We start from the raw sequence: 19,755 nt of genomic DNA on the forward strand, positions 1-19,755 counted from the left end.
GAAAGTAAGTGGAAATCCAAGCCGTTATAGCTTGTACACACTGGGAGGGGGGGGGTTTACTAAAACCTGGGAGTACAAAATCTGGTGCAGTTTTGCAGAGAAACCATCAGCTTCAAGGTTTTATTGCCAAAGCTTAATTAAACAAGCTGAAGTACGAAGCTGATTGGCTACTATGCACGCTGGACCAGATTCTGAGTGCTCCAGTTTTAGTAAATCTCCCCCACCATGTTTGTTTAGCTGCATTTTTTTGCACACCACAAAACATGAATGGTGTGAACAGGACACATAGAAAACAATAGTTTTTCTGTACCCTGTTTACACCATACATGTGCGGTGGTGTGCAGCTCAACGTACTTGGTCTGAACAAACCCTTAGAATTGTCACCAGAACAAGAGGTGAGGGGAAATCTTTAAATGGGTGTTGTGAAACACATCTGTAATGTGGGATCTTTTCTACCATGATTTTTAAACAATGGCTTGATTGCATGTGTCTTATAATTTAACTTTTGTTGTGTATGGCTTGTTGTTCATGGTTTGTAAAAGTTTTTTTTTTGGGTATGTTGAGTAGTTAATATTGTAATGGGTTCAGTCCATACTTCGGGTTTTTTTTTTTGTTTGCAGGTTCTGGATTTGTTTCAGTGACAAGTGTTTAAGGAATTCTTCTCTATTTGGAAAGATTTCCTCTCTCTTCCCGTTGCATGTCTGGGAAGTGCATGGAACAGGATACAAACAACACCTGTCCCGACAGGATACAAACACCTCTCCCGAACAGGATACAAACAACAAAAAATAAACTGATAGGAGTTCCCTACTCTATCCAAACACTAAAAAAAGTGTTGATTTTGCATATACATATAAGTAAATCTGTCATTAGAGCCAGACCTTCTTTAAAAATGGCAAGTGCTCCACCTTCGGTATCTTCTGAGTTAATAACTGAAATGAGCATTTAGCCACTGAATTTAGAGCTTATGGTCTGCATACTTGCATAAATTAGTGACTCAGGACGGACTAAAACCAACGAATCCGCATTTTAGCCAGCGACCCAGTATTTTCAGCAAAGGCAACCGCCATTTTCTTCCCAAATTGTTTATGCACGGTACAATTACAGAATTGCTTGTGTTATTCAGTACATGAGCAGCTAACGTTGATATCACATGTTGGTTTATAGACTTATCTACCTAGGCTAGTTAAAGAGCAATTAAGATGGCCATAGTTCCATCGCTCATAGCGGCCCAGTAAATTTCAGTTCTTTGAAGTCAGCTGAAAGCTGAATTGAAACCTGATCAGAGAATTCCTGCACTTTGCGCAATACTCCTTTTTATATAGCCTTCTTGTGTTAACCAAATGTGCAACTCTATTCCGATTTTAGATTTCTGGTATCTGTTCTAATTTGTAAACCTAAATAACCCAGTCCGCCCATGCCTTGTAAAAACATCTACTATTTGGTTAGCTTACTAAAACTGCAGAGTGCAAAATCTAGTGTTGTTGTGCATGGTAGCCAATCAGCTTCTACCATTAAGGGGAATTACAGACAAAGCTCATTTGGCTGTACTTCTCCTGTGGTTCGTTCTGCACTCCTGTGATCCATTTTCAGCCAATAGTGGACAGTGACATTACAGAGCTGGTCCAGGCTGGGGAAAGGTGGCGACCATATGGTTGGGATCCACCTAGGAGCCTGGCCTGGCACCTGTTGCAGCCTCCCTGTGAGCCACTGAGAGCCTGAGCCAGCCAGTCCCACCCTCTCCACAGCCCAGCACTCCAGTGAGCATGGAAGGGGCAGAGCAGAGAGCCACTGGCTGACAGTCACTAGCTTTCTGCTCGTGGACCTCTGAGAACTGAGCGATCAGCAGTGTTTGGTCACTCAGTTCTCCGGTGGGGGACAGATGCAGCATCGGATCAATGCTGCATCCACCTAGGTAAGTATGATTTCTAAATAAATAAAAATCCCAAACTTCTCTTTTAAGACAAAGCAATAAGGGTATTGATAAATAAGCACACACTATCCATGCAATCTCCCTTTAAATAGTGAAGAGAAGTCTCTTTTGCACAGTGGGGTTGATTGACTAAAGAAGCAGACCCTGTTCAGTAAGCTTAGTTGCTATGGTTAAGCAGTAATCACTTGTAATACCTGATCATGTGCAAGGAATTAAAAAAAAAGAATTTTTGCATGCACATGATTGGATGATTGACATGAACACCACTCCAATGTATTGTGAACATTTTCTGTACTTTGCTAGGAAATAATTTTCTACTTCAATTGACGATGGGGTAACTGTAGAAAAAAGAAATAATTCTAGACATGGTTTTTCACAGTGAAGTAATATTTTTGTAGCTGTGTAGATATAATATTTAGGATTATCATTTTGGAGAATAATTAATAGAACATTTGGCTTTTTGGCCTCAAACGTTTCTGAAAAAAACAAAAGCAAAACAACAGTAGGTTAACCCCATTCCTCCAAACTTACTGTATATTTTCTCTCCAAAGAAATAAGATATTTTCCCCTTTTTTGATGTGGCAGTATAATCACATAAGTTCATCTTGTTAAGTAAAATATGACTGAAGTACACTTCCCAAGCTTTTTCTGGAATCCTTATTTCACTGAGTTCATTGGAGCAGAAAAGCAGAAGTACTTATGCTATCTCTCACTGTAAACCTGTTATCTCGGGCCTCCCTTCCCTTTTGCAGTTCCATGCTACATTACATGCCATGCATATTTAAAAGATGCGGTAAAATGAATTTATCACTGCTGCCTCAGAGATAACAAATGCTTTAAACTTACATATACATTAACTGTTTAATGGCACGAAGCAGTGACCCCTGTTTTTTTTCTAGGGTAATGCTTTGATTTTATTAACATCTTTTCCTCCAGGCAGAATTTCACAATATAACAGAACAATTTCCCAATTGTTTTACTGTGTATGTTATAGGTTTTTTTTTTTTTTTTTATAACATAGGATTGGATGTGGTTGTAGACGTTTCCTCTCCCATCCTAGCAGTGCTCTTTGTTGCATTTGTGGTGGTTTGTAGCCCTAAAAAATGGCTTTCATTGGCAGCCCTTCTCCTTTATCTGACAATAACTCACTCTCCAAGTGTTTTTTTTTTTAAAAGATGCCTCTAAATATCTTTTTCCAGTTATCTTCAGGCCGGTCACGTGACTCCCAGCCGATCTGCTACTACAATCCAAGTCTACAGCGGGAGGAGCCAAGATCTCCCTCTGACATTGGCCAGAAGTTACGTGACCGCCGTGCTGGCCGCTCGGCACCTCCCACTGTAGCCTCGGGTCACAGTAGCAGAGCAGCCAGTGTCAGGTGACCGGCCTGAAGATAACTGAAAAAGAGTATCTAGAGGTATCTTTTTAAACAAACACTTGGAGAGTGAGTTATTGCCAGATAAAGGAGAAGTTTTTTCTATTACAAATAGCGACCGGGGGGGGGGGGGGCAGACACAGGAGCTGACAGGCGGGGGAGTTGAGGGGGACAGAGGAGAGAGCAGATGGTGGAGGCACGTAAGCTGACCATGGTGGTCAGGGCTCAGCAGCCATGATTATCATGGTCAGTTCACAGAGGGGGACACAAGAAGTGGCAGGATCAGCCAGGTTTTTTACAGTTCAGAGAGGTGCTGGTTAGACAGCACAAGTACTGTGCTGTTTAATCTGCTATAAGGGAACAGGATCTCTTCCTTTTTTTTTTTTTTTTTAGGGTTACAAGCACTTTAAAGCTGAAGTCGTGTCTGAAGAAATTGTTACCCTTGCAGTGGTTCCCCCTCTCCGCTGCAAGTTTTAAAGAGGTAGTAAAGTAGTAAAAATCTTGATATTTTTTTTTCAGCTCCCCTGCAGCTTTATGCCATAATATGCTAGTATGCACCACATACTAGCACATTATGACAAGCTTACATATCAAATGATGCCCTCCAGTGCTACACTGTCAATCCATCCTCACCAGAATTTCCTTCTGGGATTGCTCTGTTCAGCTGCTTGAATGGTCGGGCCACTGTAATGTCACTGTCATGTCATGTTACGCGCAAGAGTCACATCGCCACAGCACAGAGCGGGTGCCATAATGTACTCTAATCTGCTCTAGCACTGCTCAATGTACATTACCTCTTACAGGCTGGGAAAAGCATTTACGGAAGAAGAGATCAATTGAGCCTCTTCTGCCATAAAAACCCCCGCTGTCAGTGTTTTTTTTATTATTTTTTAAAATATACTGTTGGTTTAAAGTGGTTCTAAAGCCTAAAGTTTTTTTTACCTTAATGCATTCTATGCGTTAAGGTAAAAAATTGGGCTGCGATTAATCGTAAATTTTTTTGATCAATCAAAATTTTTTTGATCTGTAGGCTGCATGCCCTGGGGCCGCTTTGGGCCAAGCTGTGGCTGCAGCGCAGCGCTCCGCTCCCTCCTCCCCCTCCTCCACTATATGTCATACAAAGTCTGCTGGGCATCTCCCGCTGTATGTCTCCGAGCTGAGTGTGAAAACTTTGGCCGCGCTGTGAGAAAAGTCCCGCCCTCCTCCTAGATCAGCTTGTGTGATAGACGCTGTGTTCTAGAGCTGATCTAGCAGGAGGGCAGGACTTTTCTCTCAGTGCCGCCAAAGTTTTCACACTCAGCTCGGAGACATACAGCGGGAGATGCCCAGCAGACTTTGTATGACATATAGTGGAGGAGGAGGAGGAGGGAGCAGACTGTGTAATCCAGGCACAGGCACTGACTACAGTGAAGCTGCGATTATGGGCACAGTGAGACTGCATTATGGGCACAGTGAGACTGCATTATGGGCACGGTGAGACTGCATTATGGGCACGGTGAGGCTGCCATTATAGGCACAGCGAGGCTGTGATTATGGGCATGGTGAGACAGCATTATGGGCACGGTGAGACAGCATTATGGGCACGGTGGGGCTGCGATTACGGGCATGGTGGGGCTGTGATTATGGGCACGGTGAGACTGCATTATAGGAATGGTGAGACTGTGATTATGCGCATGGTAAGGCTGCGATTATGGGCACGGTGAGGCTGCGATTATGGGCACGGTAAGGCTGAGATTATGGGCACGGTGAGGCTGAGTGTGAAGTCCTAGCGATGCCCCGCTATGTCCGGCTTCGGCCGTTGTCATAACAACGGTGCTAAATCAGCTAAAAGTAGTTGAATCTGTATGTGCGTTATAATTAATCGAAATTAGTCGATTCATCGATTTTAAAAAAATCGATTAATCGAACACGAAAATTTTAATCAGTAACAGCCCTAGTAAAAAACCTGTGTAACAGAATCCCCTCCCCTTATACTTACCTGAGCCCATTCTCAATTTAGCAATGTGCATAAGAGCCGAGGCAGATTGATAGCAGCGGAAGCCATTGGCTCCCGCTGCTATAAATCAAATGCTGTGACAAGGGAGCGGGAGCGGGCCACTTAGTCTGGGTCAATAGATGCTTGAAAGCGAGCATGCACGAAAGTCCCCATGGGGGCATTTGCAGAAGAAGAGGAGCCATGAGCGCCAGCAGGGGACACCAAAAGAAGAGGATCGGGGCTGCTCTGTGCAAAAACCATTGCACAGAGCAGGTAAGTATGACCTTTATTTTTTGTTTGTTTTTTTTAGAAAAAAGGAACCTTTGATATCATGTTAACTGCTTGTTTTATCTAGTGGATGATAAATAAGATGAATTACTTACCTTACCTTACTCCTTGCTTACCCGGCAGCCAGTGCTTTCCTCTCGGATATAATGTCCTGAGATGTGGGGGGCCCTCGGCATCCTCTTGTAGAATGCAGGACTCATGTTCCTGTGCTAAGGTCAGTCAGCAAAGAGAAGCAGCTTTAGGGGACCAGACTTACAAGGAGGAATCCTAAAGGTGTGAGGAATAAGGTAATATTTCACCTTATTCATCATCACTCAGACAAAGGGGATTTAGGCTTGGCAGTGCAGAGGGGGGGTCACTGCAAAGAATTCCCTTTTCTTCAGCCTGGTTCAGCTTTACTCTAGATATAGCAATTGATTAATACAAAGGAATCAATCAGTCTAGTAATTTTGTGTTCATTTTACTTTGGTGTAATTGGTGTATATTTTTAATTTTAGATAGTTTTGCTTTTACAACTTTTTTTGTATAAGTCACAATTGTTAGGGGAAATGATGTCTAAGCTGCAAGTAATCTGAGGGTTTGAAACATTTTGTCGTTGAGATAAGCTTATAAAGTACAGAATTGCTGAATACCCCGATCAGGGTTGTGTTAAGCGAAGGGGGTAGAGCGAAGGACTGATAAATTGGTTCCAAATGATCTGATTTATGCTTCCTCATGTATGTCCAGTTTAAAGTGAATTGACTTTATGGAAAGCAAAATCACTGTGATGTTGATTAGACTAAAGTATTATATTTAGCTTTTAGGTTTTTGCTACCACAGCTGAGATATCAGCAGTGGAAAACTAGCTGTGTTGTCACCTTTTATTTAAATCTCTCTGGAAAAAGCTGCATAGACGCTGTGTAGACACACAGCTTTAAGGCACTGTACCTGGTCGCTGCAGATAATCATTTAATTAGAAATGTGCCCAGAGCAAATCTGAGCATTGATGGATTCCACGGAAATAGGTTAGCTTATCTAACTAGTGAGGAGAGAAATTAAAAAAATCTGCACCCCCTGAAGATTTGCCCAACCTAGACCTTTTTCCCAACATATATATATTTTTCCATTTTATTTATTTTTTTTATAGTCAAAAAGCACCCCTTCCTTGTGCCAGGTTAGTATACCAGTCATATTCTTTAAAGCAGAACTTTGCCTAAAAAGAAAAGTTCTGCTCACCCTCCTCCTTCTCCCATCCTCTCATTGTTACCTTTTTTTTGGGGGGGGGGCTTGTACTTATGACAGTTTCCCGCACCTGCTGCTGCTTCATCTCCCCCCTGCAACCTTCCCGGAAAACGTCACATGTCCCAAGAGACTGTGGGCCCATTGAGAGAGCGCAGCGTGTCTCAAGCATGCGCAGTAGGAAGCTGACTGTGAAACAGCAGGAAGTCACAACCAGCTTCCCACAAGCAAGATGGGGACTTGAAGGCCGGGGAAGAACCAGCCCGGATGAGGACAGCACTGGATCCCTGGGCTGGAAAGTGTCTGTATATTTAAAGTCAGTAGCTAGAGTATTTGTGGCTACTGACTTTTAATTTTTTTGTATAACTGACCAGAGCTCCTCTTTATTATCCTGCTGATATAAGCAAATGACTACCAACTGGCTGAGGATGGTCACCAGGCTCTACTTAATAATGGAAATGATGAAGCAACTTAAATACTCTGTAAAAATACATGCTTCCACCGTCCCTTGTGAACTGCTAAGGGGGGACTTTTCTGTACCCATTCTGCTTTTCAGTAAAAAGCAATGGTTGGAGATTTTGGATACAAAAGATTCCTATGACTTTACAGTGCAACTTCCCTGTTTTAACTGAATCAATCTCGGTACAGATTTATTATGATAACTAGACCATAGGATTCCAGTAGATTACCCCAGTTTGCTAACCATATTGTGATTCCTAATTTTTTTTCCGTTGTTCAATAGGAAGCATTGTGATTACAATGATTTCTTTGCAACCATACTGTGTGTTGTTGAATTAATTAGTGTGAACTGTTGCTAAATGATTTTCTAGTGAAAGTGAAAGAGATGTTGTTAGCTTGCCAATTTAGGGGAAAGTAAGGCCTCATTTAGTTGGGCTTTGAAGTTTAAACATCCATTAATGCACGTATTGCGTTAAGACATGTTTTTGATGCGTTTATGACATGTTTTTAACGCCTTTTCACTGCACTAAATAATGCTTTCCAGGCGCCACTTCTGTGTTGATTTTCTATTGTATGGATTGCATCTCAAACTAGCTGTAAACACCACAGGAGCATTTATAGTGTTTTTGAAGCGCATTTACATTTACATCAATAGGACTGTTTGGGGACCAGTAAAGCCAGTCAAATAACATGTCAGATCAATCATGTGAACAACACTGGTCACTGCAATGCACATAGTTTTGACAGGTGTTCGAGGGGCTCCTAAAAAGGCAAATGAAAAGCCTGTTTTTGACACTATTATAAACGTAAGCATGCCATAGATGGCTCAAATCTTAGTTGGTTCAGCAGGAACCGGTCGAGATTCAAACCATGTATGGGCAGGCTGAATGTACCCATGTTGATCAATCAACTTGGGTACAACCAGCCTCCCGGATTTTACATGTGATTATTGCTAGCAGCTGTTATATCTTCTCCTGGTGGTGACGACTTATCCTGCCTCCCCCCCTCCCCCATCGGGAGAACGCAATGGCTCAGCGGGAGGGATTTCCCTGTCAACCCGTGGTTGCAAGAAAGAAATTTGCTTTGTCTATGGCTGGCCTTAGCCTAACGGTGTATACTGATATTTATATTCAGCAATTCATGCTGCCTCCCTACTCCTTCAAGCATGTGACCCTCCCTCACATGACACCAATCAGCCCTGAGTGGCCAGTGGCCAGGCCCCAACACTACCACGTGGGTTGGAGCAATGATGTCATCAACCCAAGTAAGCTCTGACCCCAGAGCTTACTCAGGGTGGACTCCTGCAGTGGCGCGGTGCCATGGATACATGAGTATATCTTGTTGGGGGGGCCCTTTCACTTATTTCCTCTTTGAACTATTAAAAAAATGTACTGAGCTTGCCCTACTTAACAAATCCCTAATTAAAATAAGGGTAGCCACATGAACACTGACGTGTATAGATGGAGAAAATTTGGAAATGACACCGTCAGTTTTATTGTATCTTTTGCTGTAGATTTACATTTTCTCCACAGAAGTGTGTAGGCTTTACAAATAAAATGTTCAAATAAAGCCAAACAAAATCCTCTTTTATTTTGTCTAATCGCTTTATAAAATTGATTGAATGCGAAGGTCAGCAGATCCATTTATTTTGTTTGTGTGACCACTGACGATCATTGTCTGACTAATAATAATATGAAGGAGGTGAAAGCAGTATATTGCAAATTGTTTTTCAAGTGCTACGTATTTATCACAATGCATTGAAGAAGATGCTAAATTTTTGTCTCATTGTTTCCCTACAGCCCACGATCTTCCCCAGAACAAGACCTCAGCAGCGGCACAGAATGGAAGCCATTTGCAGTGCCTATCAGTTCACTGCACAGATGACATTGGGGAGTCAAAGGGTAGGACTCCTGTACCTACATGGAGATCACTTCATTCTGACATTTCCAATAGATTTGGAACTTTCGTGGCTGCCCTGACTTGAAAAATGAGACAAAATAAACTTTTTCTTTTTTTTTTCTTTTTTTTTGGTTCATTTTCCTAAGAGGCCGCTAATAATAGGTGGACTAATATTTTTTTTTTTTAGGTTGGTACCTGCTTAGTGGCTTTTGGACTCGGAAGGGTTAGTTTGAAATAAACCTCATATTTTTGAAACTTTTGCCACAGTATGATACCAGTGTTAATTCTTCATCATCCAGCACATATTATACTTTTTTCTTTAAGTCATTTCCCTGTAAAGTTGACTTCTGGTTTATCTGGGCTAGAGAAGGGCTTTTGTATGTTAAACATGTATATGTATTTTCTTTACTGCTTTTGTTCATGCTACATAAACATATTATTTCTAGTAAAAAAAACAAAAACAAAAACTTTTCTGTAAAAGAAGGTTGGTGTTTCCTATTAAAATGTCATATTGTATTTGACCGTGGCTGAGTTACAAGAAAGGGAAACTGAATATTGAACTGTCTTCTGTTATCCACATTTATTCAATGAGGCTTTTATTTATTTTTGTTTTTTTTTTTGTTTGTTTGATTGATGACCTAAAATGGATATTTACAGCTATTTTGCACATAGAATTGTATGTCTTTTTTTTTATACATCATATTGTTGGAAATTGTTTGCAAAATAAATGATGAGACAAGTAAGGTATGTCTCCATGGATATCATGGCCTATGATCTCTGACTTGTGATTGGTCAAGTTGCCATGACATGTGCTGTCGTGGCAACTTGACCAACCACAAGTCAGAGATCATAGGCTGAATACTTGTGCAGGTATATTCAATAAGGCAATGGCAATGTTCAAAAAGCAGTAACCCATAGTAACAATTGAAAAATCCAGTCTTAATCTTAATCTTCAGCTTAATTTCAGCCCACTTCAGTAACTCAAATGCTATGAGCATATGCACTTTGAACTTCATCATTGTTTTTCATACTGCTTTAAGCCCAATGCAAAGGTACGTTAATGCTGAGCTTATCTAGGGCTAAATTCAGGTCATAAGGTGGTTATTGCAGAAACAATACTTGGAAACTGTTAAAATATTCACATCAATTTGATTTATTTTTGTGGAATTTATTGTGCAGATCTGTACAGTGTTCTTATTTTGGGAATTTCATAAATTAAATGAGGTTACATGTTTCAGTTATTTGGTAACATGGTGAGTTTACTTCTTTCCTTGATTAGCAAACTTCACAGTCTACTAGACGTTATATATACCATATGTTTCATTTGTGACACCAGAGGTGGACATACACGTAATAGATCTGGGCATTTTGTCTACTTGTCCTGATTTAATGGAACAGTCCTAGTTTGTGGTCCAGGGAGGCTCCACACCTTTAAAAACACATATGACCATGGTTGGGTGGATCTGACAGGGTTTTCTTAAATTAAAAATTGTGCATCCATTTATTTAAATGTAAGACATTAAAATGTTGGAAGGTATGAACTATGCTATTGTCAAGGGCAGCTTTCAATTATACTTTGCGCTCATTATTAAAAATTCAGTTTATAAACCTTGTACTTCTTCTCAAAATAGTTAGTTTAGAGAAAACGTTAGCCTAATCTTGTGTCTCTATACTTTCCCAGACTGTGGTAGACATCCCTTGGAAAACCTTCTCAGTTGATTTGCCAATTTTGGATTTTCCCTTCCAATTGCTATGGTTTTTCCCCAAGATGGGCTGGCACCAGGGATATTTGCAAAGAGCTCTTCCTCTCATAACAACAAACATCACATTTGCTCATTTTTTTAATATGAAAGATTGTTCAATGGCTGGATCCAACATGCATCAACCGCATGCCTCACTGTCATATGCCAATCATGCCCATATTATTTTCTACTTTCATTAAACATCCCAATACACAAAACCACGTTCCAAGTTGTTTTCACTTTTTTTTCAGTTGACATTGTTGACTATCCAAAAATGATCACTCTATAAAAGGAATGGACTGCTTTTCAGATTATTCTCCTTTCCACCTCCTATGCATTTCAGCCATGTACTAATGTATTATTTCTGGGACATAGAGAATAACCCTCAACATACATAATTTGTTATTTCAGTTTCCAAGAACATTTTACATTGCAGGTTTGTCTGCTTAAAAGTGAAATTCTGGTTCAGACCTCCCTATGTGGCATAACCCAGACCACCACAAGCATTTGACTCCCAACACACACACAGCTGCTGGTTGAGAAAGGAATAAATAGAAAACTTGGCAAGGTGTCTGGCCTATGGCAATGCATTGCTGCAGTCAACTCAATTATTTCACAGAGGGTTTTGGATCAAAATTTTACTTTTTTGTGGTTCAGTTTTACTGAAAAACATGTGGAAGTAGGCACCTTAATAAATTGAATTATTATTAATATGAACTATACAAATAATCTGAAATGAACTGGTTGCAAGGTTTTTTTTTGATGGTGCTCAAAATAGCACCCGTGTGGCCATGTTTTAGAATTAAATCCAGAGATTTTAACCAAAGAAACACTTTATTAAGATTTAGAAATATATTTACAAAATATTTGATCGCACTGTTGTGACTGATAAAACAAAAGGAATCTCTAAAATTGGACGGTTATGCCATGCGTGAATAACGTAGTAATGATAATGAACTATGTAAAGAAAAAAATACTGCAATCAGTTAGTCGGCATCTATTTTTATTGTGATTATACTGAGAGTATGATAGTGTGAGAAGATATAGAAGCTCAAATAAGTCAGATGAATAATAATATTTGTATGATAGTTTATTGTAAAGATAAAACACTTTTCCTTCATCTGTATGGTAGCAATCTGGGTTTGGCTCAGCATCTTTTCAGCATGTTTTTTGCAGCTCTTGATGTTGGTGGGGAGATCTCACTCCACCATGTAGCTCTGCCCTGTGAATTCTTTTTCCATGTATTCCTATGACCTTGCTCTCCAGAAAGAGGTACCAGTACATTCAGCTGTCTCCAGGGTCTTGGCTATCATAGTAGGTGAGGTGAGGCTGATCTCCCTGTTGGTGTAACAAAGGCAAAATCTACCTGAATTAGATCAAAAGGAAAGTTTTGAGTACATTTCCACTTTTCCTATATATTGTATTTGGGTTATTATAAGTGTATGCAAGGGATGAATAAAAGGACATTTAAAAATCTTTTGCATTTAATATTTTGGTAAATCGGTGTACATGGGCCAGTTCAGTTCATTTGTTTCTTTTTCTTGGGTTCCACATGGTAATAGACATAAAGCTTAATCTATTCAGTAGCATTTTGGTAGAACATTTTCAGTTATTATGCTGCATATTAGGCACATGGACCTTATACTAATAATATAGTATAAGGAATATGCTGAAAATGGAAGCATCAGTATAATTGATGTCATCGCTGGCCATTGGGCGAGTTTTAGATTGCTGTTTAAGTGACTCTTTTATTTTTAAAAAAAGTCCTGCTAGCAAGTATAAAGTGCAGGCACCTGCACGTACTTGCAGCACCTCTCTTACATCTAACAGGTAAAGCTTGGATTTTTCCAGGTATTGTGAGAACTTGCCCTTTCCCTTCTGTCCCCATATTTCTATTTGCACATTACTCTCCAATAGTACTGGAACTTTGCAGTTCAGGATGACTGGCATTGGGTCAGGCAACTAGAGGTGGAATGAGAGCTGAACCTGTAGCTACCTGCACGTTATCCTTACTACCATCTCTCCTCTCTTTAAAGTCACTTTAGGAAATGAGATAACATCTGGTAGTTACTGTTACAAGTTTTGATACCTTGGTTACATGCAGATTTAAACATTTGTTGACATAGTTTGCTCTTACATTTGTTGAAGGTGCCATTGTGCAACTTCTCTATGACCGTTGTACTCAATACAGGACTTGGAGAGTTGAGGTTCAGCTGTAAGGCAGACCATTTTGTGTGCTAATTAGAATGAAAGGCTGCCTCAACATACTGTTCTGTGACGGTTTGAAATTTAGTCTAATACTATATATGCTGAGATAGCAGGGAAAGGATTTCCCCTTGTATTGCTAGCATTTAAATATACATATAAATGGACAAATATATTCCTGGTAATGAAGGCCAGGGGGATAGCTGCCCACACTTTCACAGCTTTCACAAGTGTCAGGACCCACCATGACTCTCATCTAACAGTGATAACACATGCATTACTTCTTCTTCACTCTTCTACATAGAAGGGTTGGGATCACTCACAGGAAGCTCATTATCGCCCTTTTGCAGTTGCAGTAGGAAATGGCATAATAAGTGATGCTTCCGGCTAGGAACATTCCTTGTTTTAGTTGAGATGCCTGAGGTGGCCGTACACTAAATGATCTTTTGTTACTTGCTGTGATTTACAGTTGTAATTATGTAATGCTTGATTGGAATTATTTAATTGGATCTGTTGAATGATTTTTATGATACATGTATGGGGTGCAATCTGGGGTTCTAGATTGCTTTGTCAGTTCACATAAAATACGAGAGGGATACCAATAATATTATGAGTAAATTGCGCTAACATAAAGCAGCCAGTCAAATTACGCTTTTCTTCCGCTTAGTGTATTTAGTAAAAGATGGCTGGTGCATGTCTGTTGTGGGTTACTTCACTTTGCACACCACATTTTGAATGATAAAATAAACCCCATACCATGCATTTCTAGCCATTCCATCATTAGCGTTATATAACAGAAAAGGAATCAGGTTGAAAATGCTAACAAAGTACAGATTTTTCTATGTGCTAGCATATAATGAAATGCCTGTAGGGCACTCAGTACTGTGCACTTAATTCACCTTGTGCTGCATGTCAGAATGGTGAACATTGTTCCCTTTAGTCAATGCATTGTCATTACTTGCCATCATTTTCACCAGTCGATGAAACATCAAGCCGAGTTCACTGCCTGTCACTGAAAAACTGACCAATCATCTTGTGTGTGAACAAGGACATTTCTGCCTATGGACTCATTAGTCTATGACTGATCATTAATTTATCTGCATTCAAACTGCAATACAAGATCACCCTTAACACCATTCCATGCCACCACAGGGAATACTGGTTTAATTATTAATTTGTTTCAGGAGCTAGAATGTGGAAAGCCTAAACATTTAATCAAGGTTGTAAGCATTGGTTTCTTTTTAGAAAATGGATTGTATATTGTTCATAAAGGTAAATAGAATCCATTTATGAGTAAAATGACTCTATATTAGCTAACAAAACCAAAAATATACCAATAGCTAACCATTAAATCATGTTCTATTTCTATAAAAATGTATTTTTTGTATGGATGACCTAAAGTAAAGTGATTGTCTCTCATTCTCCTTACTGAAAGTATTTTACTTTCTATTCGCCTCCTTAGCAGAATACATGTTATTTACACACAAGGCGCTCTTTCACTTATCAGTTCTTTTAGGCAAATAAAGGAATATGATTATTATTATATTACTATATATTTTCAACAAGTCACTCCATTGTTTTTTGCCATAAGCACAAGACTATACTAGCATGAATCAAAATAAAGAATTATATGAAAAAATCAGATATTTATTTTCGAGGCATTTGCTTCCAAAAAGAGCAAATCTAATATAGCTTGGATTTTCTGAAAGTACAAAAAACAGTTGATATAAAGTTAAACTGCACCTTTATAAATGAAATTATATACATATACACAAATATATATGGGGCACACCAAAGTTACTCTGAAATTATTTGATGATTTTGATGTGGCTGCACAATCCACTATATCAGTAATTTCTATAGTCAAGTTCATTATTTTAAATAAATGTGATCATTTATGCTTAAATAAAAGAAAACATATCATTCTCCATGCTGTATAAGCAACAAAGCAGGCATGTTTTTATGTTAAATACACTGTCTTATTTTTTTTGAATGGCAGAATAGCTTGCCATCCTTAAGTGAAAATTTCACTCCACAGAGTTAGGAACTTTGACCATTAGATTTAGAGCTGTGTAATCTCCATGAACACATGGTTTATACTGTTTGCTTTGTTGTTTGGAAATCTCATCTCTTTCACCATACACTTCATCCCAGATAAGTATTGCATTTTTAGCTAGCCATGGCTGTAATTGTAGCAAAGATGTGAAAGAGCCCATGGATATGAGGTGACCTTTGCAAAATCCAATAAAGGCCAGGCTGGGGAATGACTGTATTTCTGCTAGACCCTTGATGACCTCTGCCTGACCAATCTTGAGGTTGAATTTAACCAGCTGGTCACTATTGTTCTCTTGGATTGTGGCCAGCACCAGGACTGCATAAACCAGTTCAAAGGACGGTATGAGCATACACGATTATGCTATCATTGTTCTAAGAACGTATTTATTGGCAGATGGATTTTCCAACCACCATATTATGTGCGTTGGCATTTTTAGTTAATATAAATTAACAGTGCTTCATTTTTACGTACAACACAACGGTTAGATTAGGTCCATACAAGACTGTAACTGTAAATATAATATTTTATTCATATGGCGCATCTGGTTTATATCATGAAATGTTCTGCTTAACTTTGAGTACACCTAAATGAAACAGTGTTTCCAAATAAAAGCAATGTACATGGTAGTATAGCTTGTTTTTTTGCGGTGCACCCTCTACACCACCCCCTTAATGTTATGTTACCTGCTTGAACTTTGTTACACAGCAATGCATTATGCATCCTGGAAATACACCAACTTTGCTGTGCCAGGCTGTCTTAGAAAGAAATTCATGCTCTAACAGGAAAGTATACATTTGGAATCATGTCATAACTATAACCAATTATTGGCCTCAATTCACAAACCTTTAGCATCATGATAGGAATCCTTATTTTTAGCCATGTGATTATAAATGTCAAATCTTTTGGCTTTAAAGTGGAACTAAACCCATCAATTTAAAGCAGAAGTGAACCCATCAATTTAACTGTTTCTAAAACCATTTACATTACATTTCCGGGATGTGCCAAAATGTAACTGCCACATTGCTTGTGCTCTCAACCAAACTGTCAAACCATCCAATGGCTGGTGTCATAACTGATCACATTATGGCAGTTGAAGATCAAACAGAGGCCAAGATGGCAGCTTCCTTGGCTGAAAACGATAAGAGGGTTTGCTTCCACTTTAACTGTTTCAAAAAACAGCTACATTCAGGGAATGTCATGAATACTAAGACCCCTTTCACACTGGGGCAGTTTGCAGGTGGTATTGCGCTAAAAATACCGCCTGCAAACCGCCCCTAAACAGACTCCGCTGTTTGTTCAGTGTGAAAGCCCGAGGGCTTTCACACTGAAGCGGTGCGCTGGCAGGACGGTGAAAAAAGTCCTGCAAGCCGCTTCTTTGGAGCGGTGAAGGAGCGGTGTATTCACCGCTCCTAAACCGCTCCTGTCCATTGAAATCAATGGGACAGCGCGGCTATACCGCGGCTATAGCCGCGCTGTACGAGGGATTTTAACCCTTTTTCCGCTGCCAGCGGGGGTTAAAACCGCACTGCTTGCGGCCGAATACAGCTGCAAGAACGACGGTACAGCAGCGCTAAAAATAGCGCTGTTGTACCGCCGACGCCCCCACCGCCCCAGTGTGAAAGGGGCCTAAGGGGTTGCTCTACAAGAACTGGAGAGTGCAAAATCTGGTGCAGCTGTGCATGGTAGCCAAACTGCTTCTAACTTCAGCTTGTTTAGTTAAGCTTTGACAAAAAAAAAAATGGAAGTTACTTGGTTTCTAGGCAGAGCTGCACAAGATTTTGCACTCTCCAGTTTTAGTAAATTAACCCCTTTTTGTCACATTTGCTCCAGTTTTAGCAAATGAACCCCTTTCTGTCACATTTGCTTCTCAACTGAACTGTCAAACCATAAAATGACTGGAGTCCTAACTAATCACATGTGCAGCTCCATGGCAACTGCAGATCAAACAGAAACAGCTTCCGTGGCTAAAAAGAGCCCTATGTTTCAAAATTAGAATTTTTAAAGTAATTCACTATCTGGAATGAAAATGTGTTTTCATGTATACTTTTTATATTGTTTATTTTGCCATGCACAGGCTGCTAGCTTGGAACCAATACAGAAGGTCAATAAATGTACGTGGAGTTAATGCAGATTTTGTTTGGTACACATTTACAAATATTCTCTAAAAAGGGCACATTTACTTGGCCATAGATGGCCATAGATGGTGCAAATTTCTTTCTTGCAACCACGGGTTGCAAGAAAGAAATTTGCACGATTCACCCATCAACGCAGACAGTGCTGACAGGCAATTGTCTCTTCCCGGCCAGTGGGGGGGGAGGGGCTGCTGGGAGAAGACAGTGATTATTGCAATAGTGATTATTATCAACTTGGTACATTCAGCCTGCCCATTAAAGGTTTGAATCTCGGCCGGTTTATGTTGAACCGGCCAAGATTCAAGCCGTGTATGGTCGGCTAGAACTAGAATCGGATTGGTTGCTATAGACAATGTCTAAACATACCACTTCTTGAAATTTTTAAAATGAAGAGCATTGTGATCTCACAATACACATTTGCATAATCAATTCTATAGTATGTATTTATAAAAGCCTCTTACACAGTCCTTTGGGATATAAGTAATGAAAACTTTTGTATAATATAGAGAAAAAATGGGTGTTACACATCTGACTCCTAAACACTTCTTATTTCAAGTTGTATCTGGAATATTTTCTAAATCTCTGGCTGTTTACTCTATCTGTATATCATGAAATGATTGTGCATGTTTATATTGCCATCATAATACAAACCAATTGCACTGCATCTGTCAACCACCACATTATTTCTAATAGTGCATGTTCTGAAGTTTGTTAAATTTAAAGGAAGCCATTTATTAAAGAACTCAAAGCGTTAATTTTTGGACAAATATAATGTGTTCAGGCAGGGTGACATATGGAAATGTTTAAATTATTGTAAGGGGTATTCCGTAACCATATCTACAGCTATCTACCATTGTCTATAGAATGCTGACACAGATAACATATTTTCCGTCCTTTGATTATACATGCTGAGTTGATGCCCATACATACATAAGGAAATAAAATGGGTAATAAATATATAGCACAGGCTAAAAATGATAAGAGTACCAACAACACTTCTTGAACAATGCATAGAAATGGCTGCTATGAGTGGACAATTCTCCTAAAAGCCATGCTTATACCTACCTACTGTTTTCTTGGCCTGTATTTTTATAGCCAGCAGCCCAAAAGTTTCCTAAAAGTTACCTTTGATGGTTTTGAAATGTTGCACACCATTTAGAGCGGCAACAACGTTATGGATATTTGTTAAACTAATAAATACGGAGGAAGGGGAGAGATTTACTAAAACTAGAGCACTCAGAATCTGGTGCAGCTGTGCATGGTAGCCAATCAGCTTCTAACTACAGCTTGTTACATTAAGCTATGACAATAAAACCTGGAAGCTGATTGGTTTCTATGCAGAGCTGCACCAGATTATTCATGCTCCAGTTTTAGTAAATCCTCCCCACTGTGTTTTTTTAGCTCTAGGTGATATTTTATTTTGTACCCATTGCATTTGACGAAAATGTATAGCTTGTCACATTTCTCCAGAAGCTACAACTGTATTTTTCCCTTTTTATACATAAATCGTAGCTCAAATCTTTTCATAAAACAAAATTTAAGGTGCCAAAAAAAAAAGGATTTTTTTTAATAATATATATCATATATTGTTTTCATATTCACTTTGTCAGACTGAACTGTCAATTGGCAGTCATTACATGTACTATGAGTCACATATAGTACAGCTTTAAATCATATGTGATAGCAATTTCTTTTTCATAGGATTTGGTTAATAGGATGGGGAAAAACACTGGTAATCATTACTGCATAGCAAACTCTTCTTCAAATGTTATTGCACATGTAAAATATGGAAATGTTAACTCTGCTGTGTGTTTAGCAATCTGTAATCTTTTATTGACTATTGTTAAATTCATTTTTAAATGCTTGTTTGGAAGACTGTGACAATAGCTCATAAAACCGAGTGTTATTTTTCTTTTTTTAACAAAAATATGTAAAGTGCAGTCTTCTGTATTCATGCATATTGTATATATCTGTATATGTTTTACCAAACGGCTAAATAACAATAAATATGATGTTAATGGTGATACTTGTCTTTGTTTTGCTGGTAAAGCTGGAACTTAACATTTAATATAGAAGAACGGATCAATACACAGTTGAACTACATGAATGAGAGCTGTTTCACCTGTCAGAATTTGTAGTTCTGTCCAGTCAGTCCTGAGAGTAAGTGAGGTAGTGCTCCCTTTTATTTACGATCATAAAGCCCGGTCACCTACTCTCCCTCAGCCTGTGATTGGACACTGAATGAAAAGTAGCAGAACATAAACCTCATCCTTCTGCTCACTTTGCTCTCTTGAGATTTTTTTTGACATTGCATATGCATGCAACACCTAATTGACCCCTATTTGGACTGAAAATGTATTCACTCTTGTGTATAATTTTAAAATTAGTTATCTTTCCATACGCCAAATTGCTAGTTTGGAACCAATATAGAAAGTCTTTAGTGCACATGGAGTTAATGCACATTTTGTTTGGTACA

General features: G+C 39.1%; 1 protein-coding gene across 2 annotated transcripts in view; it reads left to right on the top strand.

The window, feature by feature from the left end:
- Window positions 1-19,303, top strand: part of MN1 (MN1 proto-oncogene, transcriptional regulator) — an 87,529-nt gene extending 68,226 nt beyond the window's left edge. Inside the window, exon 3 of one of the 2 annotated variants that reach the window (XR_012244328.1) lies at window positions 9,045-9,172. Coding sequence is in view for 1 of the 2 variants with exons in the window: in XM_073629350.1 (XP_073485451.1) it covers window positions 9,045-9,229 (185 nt within the window). In the remaining variant the exon portion in view is untranslated. Of the gene's footprint in view, window positions 1-9,044 lie in introns of both variants that reach the window. The other variant, XM_073629350.1, reaches the window with a different exon arrangement.
- Window positions 19,304-19,755: the final 452 nt, after the last annotated feature.

The sequence above is a fragment of the Aquarana catesbeiana genome, linkage group LG01 (assembly GCF_042186555.1).
Source record: "Aquarana catesbeiana isolate 2022-GZ linkage group LG01, ASM4218655v1, whole genome shotgun sequence".
Classification (NCBI taxonomy): Eukaryota; Metazoa; Chordata; class Amphibia; order Anura; family Ranidae; genus Aquarana; species Aquarana catesbeiana.